Here is a 15,033-nt window from a genome sequence, read left to right on the forward strand (position 1 = left end):
TCTCTCTCTCTCTCTCTCTCTCTCTCTCTCTCTCTCTCTCTCTCTCTCTCTCTCTCTCGCTCAACTGCCAATGAGAAACGTTTGTTTTGATCAAGGTCTTTGGTGTATACCAGTGCTGTACATCATCCAGTCCAGCTGACCTGTTCTAACAGGAAACTGGAACAGAATTTGAATTAGAACCGGCGTAGTTAAGGGGACAAATTGCAATATTCATTATCTTAAGTGGCGGATTTTGGACGGTGTCACGTCTCTTGAGGCAATTCAGCAGTTCAGTCACCTCTGTGTTGCCAAAGACTCCTATCATGGATTTAAAACATATTGCGCTGTCTGCCCTCTCATGCACACATTAATCGATAGAGTTGAAAATGTTGCAGCTCTGTAATGATGACGTGCTGTCTGCTGCATCAGAATCATCTTATGAGATGTGTGTGTTTATATGACCCATCCTAAACAGATACACACTCAATTCTGATACAGTTTTCCTTCAGTTTAATACAGTAATTGTGACTTGATGGATATGTTGGCCTTTTAAGTCAATTGTCTTTCTACTTTTTGTGTAACACTTTTAGGCTTGTTATGCAGTATGCATGTATGTTGTCTGAGTGCCATGCAGACCTTGTTTTTGATTAATTATTCATGAATCAGAACAGGTTTTTGATACAGATAGGTCCTTACTCATCATCTGCAGGCTGTTTGTGAGAAAGATGAAGATGCTGACTCACTGGTAGTTCTTTTCAGAGGTGACTCATTCCTTCTTTTATAGATATATGATCACTTTGTCATTCTAAAGAGAAACAGCATCCTTTAAAGGGGCCATGACATGACTAATCAAACGTTCCTTGATCTCTTAATATAGAGTTAATTGTACTATATAAAAACATACTGTAAGTTTCAGAACTGAAACTCCTTCATTAACCTCCTGAGACCCCTGCATGACTGCTGTGGACAGCTAGACTTCGTTGTGAAAATGTTAATAATACCAAGCCATAGAAAGTCAAATTTTTATGTTTCCAGGAGTGTTGGTTATTTGTGTTTTTGAGATGTAAGCTTATTTTCTATAAAGCTGAATAAACAATTCTTATTCAAAATAATGGCCAGCATCATCCAATCACTTCCAACCACATTCAAATTAAATTTTAGGTCTCAGAACAGTTCAAAATGCACCTTATTTTCATCCTAACTCCATATAAAGCCTCTGGAAGCAACATTTTTCAGCTTTTGGATGAACCCATTAACTCTTAATGTGAAAATGCATAGTAAATATATAGTAATGCATGTACTAATGTTAATAAATAGAACCATATACTCTCAATGATAGCAAAATAAAATATAACAAAAATTATATTAACATGAAACAAAATGACCAACAGATGTGTTAATGTTGAACATGTTTTTTCCACTTTTGAGGCAATAAGGTCCCATTTTCCTTATATGTGGAATTAATTTATCAGCGCACTAATGTGCAGAAAATGAATGGATTTTTTTAAAGTGGCATATCAAACAAAACTAGAGATGCTACTCTTTACATCCAAACATGTTTCAGTCACCATAAATGTAACGTAAAGAGGTTTCTTACCAGAGGCACTTTTGTTGGCACTGCGCCCGTAGATAATCACATAGATTCAATGACAGTGTAGTAACAGTGTAGTGTTGTGAACAGTATTTAGTCAGTTTTAATTCATTTAAATTATGTGTTGCATATAGCAAATCCAGAATAAAACATCCACACATGTGGACGCGGAGTCGCATGAGGGTATTAGAAAAAGAGCCTTTATTTAAACCAGGGTGTTGAAACGGCTCGTTTGGAATTTATGGAACTTGTGACATCACAAGGACCAAATACATTTGCATATAACTGCCTCTTCAGCAAGACATCAATGGCTATTTTTCATCATTACACCCTTGGCCTCGCCCACTGGTGCTCAGACAGTCACATTCACACAGGTGAAGAGGAGAGAGGGCCTGTCATTGGCGATTCATTCAAAAGGGACTTACACAAGACACCTTCATGTGCCTATCTGGATTTATATGTTTTTCTACACTAGATGAACAGCTTTGACTGTTATATGTACCTTGCGCCTCTTTTAAAAGGCATAATGTCAAGTTAGAACTCTAAAAAGGAGACCCCCATTCTATTTCATTCAGCTGCGCTGTGTCTTGCTCTTTTGAAGGCAACCTGGACTGTTTTTGCACACATCTGTGCTGTATTTAATTGTTGGTATTTGTAAACATGCACTATATGAACGTCTTTGATCGTTTTGATGTGTTTCTGGCCATGTGCGGCACATTTAAGAGCAGTACAAGCGAAACTAAAAGCACGGCTGTTGCCACTGACTGGGAGAAACACATGCCGTCCTGTGTAAACAAACACAGAAGATGTGAGATGTGAAGAACAGTGTCTCTGCTTTGGCCTGTTGAAGCACTTCTGTTTCTTCTGTAGAACACAAAGATTTTTATAAGAATATCTCAGCTCTGTAGATCCATAAGACTCCAGTGGTTAAATCCATGTCTTCAGAAGTGATATGATGGGTGAGAAACAGATATTTAAGACCTTTTTGCTTATAAATTTTCCTCCCAGCCAAAAATGTGAATGTGAATTGCCAAAAACAATATAAGGAGAACACTTAGGAGAGAAGAGCGCTTCTTAGGCCGTTTGAAAGTGGAGATCCCACTGGACCCCACTGTCTGCCATTATACGGACCTACAGAGCTGAGATATTCTTCTAAAAATCTTTGTTTGTTATCAGCAGATATAAGAAAGTCATACACATCTGGGATGGCATGAGGGCGAGTAAATGATGAGAGAATTGAAATTGTTTATGTGAACTATTCCTTTAAAGGTGCGATTAACTAGACTAGTTTTAATTCTGACACTCAAATGTACTGCATTGGTTGCGTAGGACAATCATCATGCAAGAATAAGATTTAACCATATATAAAGGCCTTTTAGAACAATGCAGACTGAAATCAAAGTCTCTGATGGACTAAAATGCCAACCTAATGAAGTTTGTAAACTGGATTTTTGCTGACCATGCATACAATCTCATCTGCTCAACCAAATGACCATTAGGATCTTCATTCCATAATAGTATGAACAGTATGTGGTGGGGTGGGTTTTGTGGTGGTTTTTAAGTGTTGTTGTATGTCTGCTCACTGGGAGTACTTTGCTTTTGTCCATTTTAATGATGTATAAGTGCATACTCTGAACCAAGCATGACATAAGAAGTTACATTCTTGAGCTGTATGGGTTATAGGTTTTTTGTTCAATCCAGCCACATACAGTGTACACTGGAGCAAAATGACTTTTCAATGCATTGTGATGCATAAAAAAGCTTATCTGATACTTTAGATAGATGAATAAATAAATAAATAAAATATGAAAATACTGATGGTATCTATTAGATCCTTTCTGTTAATGTCAGACATTATAGACATTTGATCATTCCATAGTCAATTACAGGAAATGCAGTCTTAATTGTACTGATCTGTGGGAATCCTAATGCTGACAGCGACAGTATTGTGCAATTTTTCTGTTTTGCAGAAAAATTTAAAGATTAGAAAAGTTTAAGATGCTAAGTTGAGTGTGTAATCAAACTGTGAAATCTGATTAACTGAGCTACACAGCACTTTAGATCTCATTAAGATTCTCTGTGTTGCAGATAAGTTGAAAATAGAGGAAGGGGGAGAAAAAGGAGAGAAAATGTGGGTCTGAGGATGGAGGAGAAAGAGTGGATTTCAAGGAAGAAGAAGTTATTATGAAGAAAACAATGTCTAAATAACAAAATGATGGGTGGAAGTAAATACACAGAAATGAGGACAAAGCATGTACTGCTTTTTATATTATAATAAAGCCATATTAGGCAGTTGTCATAACTCATGTCCAATCATAACTACATTATAAAAAAACATTCCAGAATGCATTAAGTCAATAAGTCAGTCCAAAACCACAACAGTAGTCATTTGATATTCACAGTTCCCTAAATGAGCATCGCAGCAGTTTAGCTGGTCAATATGCCTCCATTCTTCAATCAATATGACAAGACTCTTTGACCACAGGGAGCATATGTTGTATATGTGCCTGACACTAAAGCTAATATTTTGATTATACAGCCAATTGGTGTTCCTCACAAGCAGATTTCATCAATGCACTTCAGTATGGATTTAAGGCATGTTTTGACAATGCCTTGAGAACCCTTTAACCTTTGTATTCTTTCAGCATCAATCCTATTGAATAAAAACACTAATACCTTTGTGCTAGTAATATCATGACATCATTGTCAACTAAATCTTGTGTAAATTCTGGAAATAGTTAATTGATCTATAAAATATCTGGCAGGTTGATTGGCATCTAATTTTAGTTTTATAGTTTGTTGTTGTTGTTGTTGTGGTGCGGGGGTGGAGGTGGGGTGGGGGGGTTAGGGGCATCTTTGAACTTCTATAAGCAAAGATTTTAGAGTAAAATGTGTAAGAATGTACAGTATAAGGGATAGTGTATATCTTGTAGGTCCAGTAATTGGTCAAGTTCGTCACAATTTCTAATCCCCTTTGTGCCTTCACTAGTTCATTTTAAATGGTCCTATTGTGTGACATATGAATATTTAGAAGTACAAATATTTAATGTAGTCTCCCAATTAATATAAGTTCATAAAAGCTTCATGTATAAATAATTCTAAAATGATTTATCCCTTTAACGCACATGTCTTTAGGGACCCGGGACCACATTCCACCCCCTGTACCTCATCTACACCTCTTTAGTCGTCCTAAACCTTTCTCTTCGGAATAGTGTCACAAAGAAATAAAAAATTTGAGTAATAATAATAATGATGTTATAACTGCTTAGTTACCAAAAGTGTATAGGGTTAATAAACACCAGATATATGTAATAGTATCGCACTTTTTGGCTACCATACATCATATTTTTGTGATTATTTAATATCTATATACTATAAGTTTACCATGACAGGATAAACTGTATATTTCTTTGTTTATTTCAAGACAAATGAGTACTATATTTATACAAATTAAACTATATCACGCTGATTTTCTGTGTGAAAATGTTAAATTAAGAGTATCCCATATGCATATACACATATAAATTATACTTTAAATGCTATTTCTTACTCAATGTGGAGCTGAGGTTTCTGTGATTGACTTGATTTACATTTGACTGTGCTATTTGACAAAGAAACAACATGGAAGTCAACTATAGCAAGTGTAACATAATTAAAATTATTGATAATTGTCATTTGGGTGTACTACTGAAATTATGTAAGTTGTATATCTATTCAGACTCAATAAGTGCCTAAAAAAGTATGTGTAAGTAAGTTAATGTGCAGCTTATGTGTTTTGTGTAGCTCAATATGCATTTGACAGCCAGTTGTATCTCATGAAATTAGAGTGTGTAAGTAATAAATCCTGTTCTACACTGGCGGCCAAAAGTTTGGAATAATGTACAGATTTTGCTCTTATGGAAAGAAATTGTTACTTTTATTCACCAAAGTGGCATTCAACTGATCACAATGTATAGTCAGGACATTAATAACATTAAAAATTACTATTACAATTTGAAAGAAATTTTCTGAACTTCTTAAACTTCTTCAAAGAAAAAATCCTCCATGTGCAGCAATGACAGCTTTGCAGATCTTTGGCATTCTAGCTGTCAGTTTGTCCAGATACTCAGGTGACATTTCACCCCACACTTCCAGTAGCACTTGCCATAGATGTGGCGGTCTTGTCGGGCACTTCTCACGCACCTTATAGTCTAGCTGATCACACAAAAGCTCAATGGGGTTAAAATCCATAACACTCTTTTCCAATGATCTGTTGTCCAATGTCTGTGTTTCTTTGCCCAGACTAACCTTTTCTTTTGCTTTATCTGTTTCAAAAGTGGCTTTTCTTTGCAATTCTTCCCATAAGTCCTCCTGAGTCTTCTCTTTACTGTTGTACATGAAACTGATGTTGAGTGGGTAGAATTCAATGAAGCTGTCAGCGGAGGACATGTGAGGCCTCTATTTCTCAAACTAGAGAGATGTACTATGTACTTATCCTCTTGTTTAGTTGTACATCTGGTCTTCCACATCCCTTTCTGTCCTTGTTAGAGTCAGTTGTTCTTTGTCTTTGAAGACTGTAGTGTACACCTTTGTATGAAATCTTCAGATTTTGGCAATTTCAAGCATCGTATAGCCTTCATTCCTCAAAACAATGATTGACTGACAAGTTTCTAGAGAAAGCTGTTTCTTTTTTGCCATTTTTGACCTAATAGTGAGGCATGCCAGTCTATGGCATACTGTGGCAACTCAAAAACAAACTTAAAGACAGTGTTAAGCTTCATTTAACAAACCAAACATATTTCAACTGTGTTTGATATAATGGCAGGTGATTTTCTATTACCAAATTAGCAATTTAGCATGGTTACTCAAGGATAAGGTGTTGGAGTGATGCTGCTGTCTAGATTTGATCAAAAATGACTTTTTTCAAATAGTTATAGTGCTGTTTTTTTTACATCAGTAATGTCCTGACTATACTTTGTGATCAGTTGAATTCCACTTTGGTGAATAAAAGTACCAATTTTCTTCCGAAACAGCAAAATCTGTAAATTTTTCCAAACTTTTGGCAACCAGTGTATATTTTTTGCAACATCTCTTTGATACACTACCGGTCAAACGTTTTGAAACACTTACTCATTCTTTATTATAATTTTTTTTTTTTCTTCACATTTTAGAATAATGGTAAAGTCATCAAAACTATGGAATAATTAAATGGAACTATGGGAATTATGTTGTGACTAAATAAAATCCAAAATAAATCAAAACTGTGTTATGTTTTATCATCTTCAAAGTAGTCACCCTTTACCTAGAATTTGCAGACATGTACTCTTGACGTTTTCTCAACCAACTTCTTTAGGTATCACAATGGGATGCTTTTTAAACTGTATTGAAGGACTTATTGGCTGCTATACTTTATTATTCGGTCCAAGCATTTATTTTTTATTTTTTTTTCATTAAATAGTAGTTTTATAATGAAATAAATTAATATGTTGGCACAAGTATATTTTTGTCTACAAAACTAATTTTAAACATTTAAGCATACGCTTTCAGATCAAAAGATTTTTAAGATCATGAGAAACATTTCAGTCAAGTGTTTCAAAACTTTTGCCCAGTAGTGTGTATATGGTGTATAAAACATCAAAATATATTAGAATATATTCTATTCTATTATTTACTTATTGTCTTGAATGTGTTTTGAAAATTTGACTCTATCTGCGAATTTTGTAGATCCATATATTTGTGATAGATATCCGAGCTTGGTTGCTAAAGACCAGAGGTATGTAATAATGTTTGGCGAAACATCCTTGCATTGAAGGGTTCAACAGTTTAAAAGAGTTTATGATGAAGTAACGCATGTCACACCACAGAACTTTCCATAAGTATTGCATGTCAACTACCCATATTTGCAGTATATAAAGACAAAAAAGTTACTATTCGTACAGTTTTAAATCATGTTTTGTGCAATTGCCTATTCTAAGCGTCACACGTCACAGTTCAAGTAAGATGTCTCCCTCTAGTTGCAGAGATTAGTACTGCAAACAGTGAATCATGTACAACTTTGAGAACTTTTCTATTGTTTTTCTAGCTAAATTGGTCTGTTATGAATCTGGTGAACTTTCATAATCGCTAGAGCTGTTGTGCTTGTGTTGAATGGAAACGGGTACAGCTGCTATCCGTGGTTCTGAACCCAATGAAAGTTGGTAGAATCGCTGTCCGTGGTGCTGAAGTTTCATGTTGGGTCTTCTTAAATAAGTAACGAGACCGACTGATATTTTCAAGCCATTAGTCCATTTAAAGCTAACAGAAGTGACTTTAATAGTCCATATCCAACCTTCTACCTTTCTATTTATTTTAATGCGCAATAACCCGGTAATCTTGGTTGAAATGTGACATTTAGAGGTTTGAACCACCCAAACGTTTGACCTATATACGATTTTAATGTAAATGGTGAGCAATTGGTCTTTCATCAAATTCAGCAAAGGGCATCCAATAAAAAGCCTTGTTACTGCCAACCTCGCGCAATAAAACAAGCGAAGGCAAGTAAACTGTATTAGGTTTCGTTAGGTGGTAAAGGAGATCCACTTGACCGCTTTATATCCGGTTTCCTTCTCTTTCCCTCTTCGCCGTGTGTCTCGCGTTCCTTTGGTTTAGAGTTGTGTTCTGTTAGGCTCATTTTAGCTCATATTTGAGCAAACGAACAGCATATGCTACCGGTAGGCTTTTTGTGATGAGACTGGATTTCAGCTTACTTCGCGTCTTATTTGATATGAGGGAATGGGGCGAGTAAAGCGGGGTGAGTAGTGAAATGCCAACTTTGTGGAAACGGATCGTGTTCTCCTTCGCTTCTATACTCAACATCGGTTCTGTGGTACTTCTGGTTGTGGCCCTCTCCACCGAGCGCTGGATCACCGGGACCATCTTGTGTCAGACAGGAGTGGATCTGGTGAACGCGTCTAACCCAGAGCTCGAGCAGTTCACAGGATACATTTACTACGGGCTCTTTCAGGGCGGGAAAACGCGGAAATGCGGGCTCGGGACACGACGCTCCAAAATATATAGTAAGTCGGGCTATACCTATATGAATATGTGTAGAGTACAAGTGCACTAGATTAAAATGCACGTTTGAAATATTTTCTCTCCTATAACATAAAAAACTGCACTTTTCTAAACTGCAGTGTGTCGCTTCCTCATCGCGTGCAATTTCTAAAGGTTATTTTGAGGTAATTTGAACGTCTAATCGTTTTTTTTTTTTTTTTTTTTTGGCCAAAACAGCAAAAAGCAACAAAAAACTACCACAGCACTTTCCTAAAAACCTTTTTCATTATGCACTGAAATTTTTTTCCTGATCCATGAGGTCATCACGTATACCGTCTAGGGTGACTTTTTATTAAAGTCTAGGGTCATTTTATTAAATAACTTTTAATTTTTGTACCTAATGAGAATCCCTGAAATTACCACATTTATTTGAGGACAAAATGCTTATTTGTATTTTTTCCAGTTTTGTATTCATGTGGTTAAATCAAAAGTTTTTCAATAACTGTCCAATAAGTAAAAGGACAGTAGGTCTATTTGGGGTAAACCCACTGGTTCCATAAAACACAGTTTTTCTTAACCTAAAAATTATGAAAATGATTATTTACTCAGCCACTCATAATATCCCAGATGTGTATGACTTTCTTTCTTCAGCAGAACACATTTAAAGACAAATAGAACAATATCTGAGCTCAGTATATGTAGTATATTAAAATGCAAGTGGGTGGTGGTCAGACTTTTAAAGCTCCAAAAATCACAAACAGTCAGCACAAACATCATCCATACGATTCGAGTGGTTCAAATAATTTCTTCTAATGCGATATGATCATTTTGGTGCGAAAAAGATCAATATTTAAGTACTTTTTTAACTATAAACCATCACTTCCGGTAAGCTTCACAAGAGGGCTGAGTTCACGCGGTCTCTTGTGTGACGTTTTCACGTTGGCATGTTACGGACATAATCTCACGTTCTTCTCTTGGTTGAGACATCCAGGATAAGCACATAAATGCACCATTGTGAGTAAACAGATAAATACAGATCTAATCCAAAACCAACTAACTCATTCCTCCTACTCAGTTGTAAACAGCGCTGCTCTTCCAGGTGTCGCGTGAACATTGCTTGTCGTGGTATTCAAAGCACTTTACACTGCGTCTCATTTACCCATTCACACTCACATTCACACACCAATGATGCCAAGAGCAACTTGGCATGTGGAGTCCTGTGGGCTGGGAATCGAACCACCAACCCTGCAATCAGTGGATAACCCACGCTCTACCACCTGAGCCTCAGACGCCCCAATTGCGATTATGTGTGACAATTGCCCCAAAGTTATTATGTCACACACGCAGGGCCAAAGCCTTTATGGGGCCCTAAGCAGCCGCTTAGTTCGCTTATGCCTTGGGCCGGCTCTGCACACACGCATACCGCTACTGACCAGAAGTGATCATTTAGAGTTAAAAAGTACTTAAATATGAATCTATCTCACACCAGAAGTGATAGTATTGCTTTAGAAGACATTCATTTAACCGCTGGTGTCATATGTATGACGTTTATGCTAACTGTCTGTGATTTTTGGAGCCTCAATATAGCCACCATCGCATTTTAAGGAACTACTGAGCTAAGATATGCTGTTATATCACAATGGAGATCCATTTTTATTTATAGAATACTTGAGATGTTGACCTGCTAGATGTGATTAGAACTAACAGTAAATGTAAAGATGTGGTTTATTTGAATATGTTTCTTAATTTGTTACTTAAAAAGCATCTTGCTCTCTCAAAAGTATTTGGATAAGTTGACACATTTTGACCTATAACTATTGCCCATATATATATACTATATCACTATAATAAAGCCTGCTTGTTGAAAAGGCTAAAGGACCCCATAAAAAGCCAATACAAAATCTAAAAATGACACCAGAAACAGAATTAGATAGACAAAGAAGGGAGATGCAGAATAACTATTTGTTTTCAATAGGGGGACTGAGTTTGAAAAGTTTGCATGTGCAAAGTGGACCCACATTGATGTGGACCAACGTGGACCTGCTCTGAAATATGTCTATTAACACTTTAACTCCTGTAAGAGCTCTTTTAAAGAGTTCTTATAAAATACAGTACTTTTAATTGGGAGGTTCTGAAATGTCAAAAGTAATAAAATAAACATCATTTGTTTGAGTTTTTTATTTTTATAAATATGTACTTAATGTTACTAAAATATCTTGCAAATCTGGTCATTTCACTTTTGCCCCTATATCTACATATCACTATAGCGTGTATTTGTGTTTACAAACTTGATGACTGTATGGCTATGTCTGTAATGTATAGAAACTTTTAAAAGTGTAAATCTCTTTGTGAAATTGATCTCTCACTTTTATTCTTTTTTTGTCTCTCTTTCTCAAATTCAGTGTTCCCAAAGCTCATTAAAAAAATCAATGGTGGACTTCACATGATCATTATCTTATTCATTTTCATCGCTATTGGCTTTGCAGTGGTCAGTTTAGCTTTCTGTATATATAATGCCAGAAAGGTTCCATACCAATCTATCAAAGGACCTCTTGGCCTCTACCTCTGGAATTTCATTGCCGGTAAGTCAGCAAAACTCAAGATTTCTGTAATAATTTACTCTCTTTCATGCTGCTCCAAACCCATGTGACTGTTTTTCTTCAATGGAACACAAAAGGAGATATTAGGCAGAATGTTAAAGTTGCAGTTCACCCAAAAATGAAAATTCTCTCATCATTTACTCACCCTCATGCCATCCCAGATGTGTATGACTTTCTTTCTTCTGCTGAACACAATGAAAATGTTTAGTTCATACAATGCTAGTGAATGGGTGCCAACATTTTTAAGCTTCAAAATCCACATAAGGGCAACATGAAAGTGTTCCAGATGACTCTGGTGGTTGAATCCATGTCTTCTGAAGCGATATGATAGGTGTGGGTGAGAAACAGATCAATATGTGGTCATTTTTCCTTCACTTTCTCCTTCTGTTTTTGGTAATTCACATTCTTCATGCATATCACCCCCTAATCAAATCAAATCAAATCAAATCACTTTATTGTCACACTACCATGTACACAAGTGCAACAGTAGGTGAAATTCTTGTGTGCAGTTCCGAGCAACATAGCAGTCATGACAGTGACGAGACATATACCAATTACAATAAACAACATACTTACACAACACAATTTACATATCAAATGTACACATACTTACACAACACGATAATTATATACAATACACACAATATAGAATACAATATAGAATACACAATATGCAATACAATAAGTAAGGAGTATATGAAATATATATATATATATATATATATATATATATATATATATATATATATATATATATATATATGAAGTAGTATATTGAGGAGAATATGTTGACAGTCCAGTGTGAGATTACAGTTGAATAAAGTGCAGTGCTAATTACTGATCCTGAGAGATCAAGTGTTCTACTAGGTAGGGTGAAGGAATTCTGGTGAAAAATTACTTAAACATGTATATGTTTCTCACCCACACCTATCATGTCTGAACATATGCATTTACCCACTGGAGTCAACTTTTATGCTTCCTTTATGTGGGGTTTGGAGATTTAAAATGTTGGCCCCCATTCACTTGCATTGTATGGACCTACAGAGCTGATTTATTTTTCTAAAAATCTTCATTTGTTTTCTGCTAAAGAAAGACATCGAATCCTGTTTTTTTTATTATTATTCATTGACAGTGAATGTTGACATTCTGCCTAACTTTTCTTTTCATGTTCCTTGGGGGGAAAAAAATCATATAGATTTGGGGAAACATGATTGTGAGTAAATGATGACAAATTTATAATTGAACAATCAACCCTAAATCAACACTAACAAATTATGGTTTGTGACTTCTTATCTTTTACTGATACACACATTTCTTTCCATCTCTGTCTCTCAGCTCTGTTCAGTGCAATGGGTTTTGCATGTTTCCTTGCATCGGTTCAGTGCCATCGGCTCACAGAACATGTGGCCAACTACCGGGAGAGTCTATTTAGCCTGGTGGTCATTGAGGAGAGTCTTGGCTTCTCCTTCTGGTTATGCGTTGCCAGTGCGATTACACATGGAGTAAATATTCTTGTAGTTGCCTCCAGTAAAATTCACCTGCCTAAAATACAAACTAAGAAACCAGAGGAACCCACAGCCACAGGCGAAGACTTCCTCTATTAAGAAACAAAGGCAAGTTGAATAATGTGACTGTAACAGAGGAAGCTATGCAGAGTAGCCAAACAAAAAGGTCATATGCACTGACGACCACTGAACCTGAGGTGACCTATTGGGTTTGACTGCTGATTACTGGTTAACGCTCTCTGGACACATTACTGTTACAGCAAAGTTATTTTGACTTACACACAGTGGCGGAGCTAGGGGGCCCATTGGCCACCCGACTTGCAACTGCAATTTCATTTTTGAGCTCAAGACTTAACATGTACTGTCCGAAAATGTCTGTGCCACCACAGACTGATCGCTGGCCCCTGCCTGGCCACCACTGTGAAAAACTCCTGGCTCCACCCCTGCTTACACAGGTTACAGACATCTACAGGGCTCCCACACTGAAATGTGACGTTGTACATATTTTTCACAAATTAATTAAGAGAAGTTAAATACGGATGTTATATCTCCTATCATTTCAGAACTATTGTGAAATGTGTACAGTATGTTAAAATGCATAATTGCTGTATGATATATAAAAATGTATAAGATTTCTTATCTTTTAAACTAATTTATGACTTATATTTTTGTAGTTTATTATTTCACATTTAAATTATATTGTCTTTTTGGCAATGACACACCCTAAACATGCTGATAAGCCATTATCAAAACAGAGTAATAATTCAAATCTGCAATGAATATATTTCTATGTGTAACAATTCATATTACAAGCAGCTGTTAAACAGTTTCCATTGGAGATGTTTATCAACAAATAGAAAGGAACCATTTGGATAAATTAAGAGCTATTGTTTGTTCTTTTCGATTTGACTATAATTCAGTTTTTGTAAACTATAAGCAGTAAACTTTGCATTGATTGGGTGAAGTATATTTATAAATGCAGTCATGGAATGAGAATGTAATGAAGCATAAAATTAATATAAATGTAGGTTACATTTGACCAATATTTTATTTATATTTATTAAGTTTGAGCAATGAAAATCTCTTGTCATTACAGACATTGAAGGTATCACTAATGTATAGACCTGCTAATTTACACATTATTCATCCAGGTCCTATACATTTCAAATTTGTACAAAAATAAATAATAATAAATAAATAAAAATTGAAATACTGCAGGTAAATGACTTTATTTACATATACATTTTGTGAGGATCAAAAACGTATCAAGAAAGTTTATGCATCCATGTGTCTCACACAGCTACCTCACATCAAGACCATTGACTGCATTCCCAATTAGGCTACAGTGTGCCCACTCTGTTTGTGTAGAGCAGACAATACTCACAAGTGCCGGTCGAGTCTTGAATAGAAGGTATCCCCAAATCTGAGATGGTACTACTAAGGATAGGGGTAGGTTTAAGGGTAAGGTTAAGTTTACGGTTAGCTTTAGGGGTATAGGTAGGTGTAGGGTTTCTGTGGGACCCCAAATAAACAATATTCACAGTGCATTAATGTCACCTATGACTCTCGCGAGACTTTTACAAATCGAGGGTTCCCCTCTTTGCAAAACCCCAAGCGCCGCCTAGAGGAAGTCTATATTTTATTTCAGAGTTTGCTGTCGACATGTACTACACGTGTTTGACCAACAGAGTGCGTCGTTGTAGCGATGTTACCCATAGAAATGATTCAATATTTGCTAACGTGGAGGGCGTGAAAGAAACGATGATAGACCTAAACAACCACGACAAACCACGCAACGGTAAAACACTCAGCACTTCAAAGGTGGCTTAAAATGTCTCACATTTACAAGCAATTCATGACTGACGAAGACACAACTGTGGTCAATTTGGCCACCAATGTCACCAAAACATAATCATGAAAATGTAAAAAATAAAGGAAAGAACGTAAACTGCGTTTGCAATGAAAATGTTGCCTTTGTAAGCTTTTTTTTTTTTAGACACTGAGGTGGTATTTCATCAATACACATATTAACTAACCATCTCTTACCTACTCTGGTTAAATTAATAAAAAAAATGAGAAAAGAACAAATCACCCAAACACTCTCTCATCATTCACTCACCCTCGTGCCATTGGTTTATGACTCTCTTTCTTCTGCTGAAAACAAATAAAGGTTATCGTAGAGGAATATCTCAGCTCTGTAGGTCCATTCAATGAAAATGAATTTGGGCTGGAACTTTGAAGCTCCAAAAAGCTAATAAAGGTAGCATAAAAGGAATCCAAAAAGCACCCATCACAAATTTTATAATATACAACTATGCACGTTCATATGCACATTCTTACACCGATT

The 15,033-nt window shown here is 36.0% G+C and overlaps 1 protein-coding gene across 1 annotated transcript; it reads left to right on the forward strand.

The window, feature by feature from the left end:
• Positions 1-8,351: 8,351 nt before the first annotated feature.
• On the forward strand, positions 8,352-12,785 carry clrn2 (clarin 2). The gene is made up of 3 exons (XM_052136927.1): positions 8,352-8,604; positions 10,984-11,167; positions 12,527-12,785. The coding sequence occupies exons 1-3, from the start codon at positions 8,352-8,354 to the stop codon at positions 12,783-12,785; spliced, it is 696 nt and encodes a 231-aa protein (XP_051992887.1).
• The last annotated feature ends 2,248 nt before the right edge of the window (positions 12,786-15,033 follow it).

This window comes from Xyrauchen texanus, chromosome 11 (assembly GCF_025860055.1).
Source record: "Xyrauchen texanus isolate HMW12.3.18 chromosome 11, RBS_HiC_50CHRs, whole genome shotgun sequence".
Lineage (NCBI taxonomy): Eukaryota > Metazoa > Chordata > Actinopteri > Cypriniformes > Catostomidae > Xyrauchen > Xyrauchen texanus.

Coding starts and splice junctions, on each gene's coding strand:
- clrn2 (XM_052136927.1), top strand. CDS start 8,352: ATGCCAACTTTGTGGAAACGGATCGTGTTCTCCTTCGCTTCTATACTC. Junction 8,605..10,983: donor ACGACGCTCCAAAATATATA/GTAAGTCGGGCT, acceptor TCTCAAATTCAG/TGTTCCCAAAGCTCATTAAA. Junction 11,168..12,526: donor TGGAATTTCATTGCCGGTAA/GTCAGCAAAACT, acceptor AGCTCTGTTCAG/TGCAATGGGTTTTGCATGTT.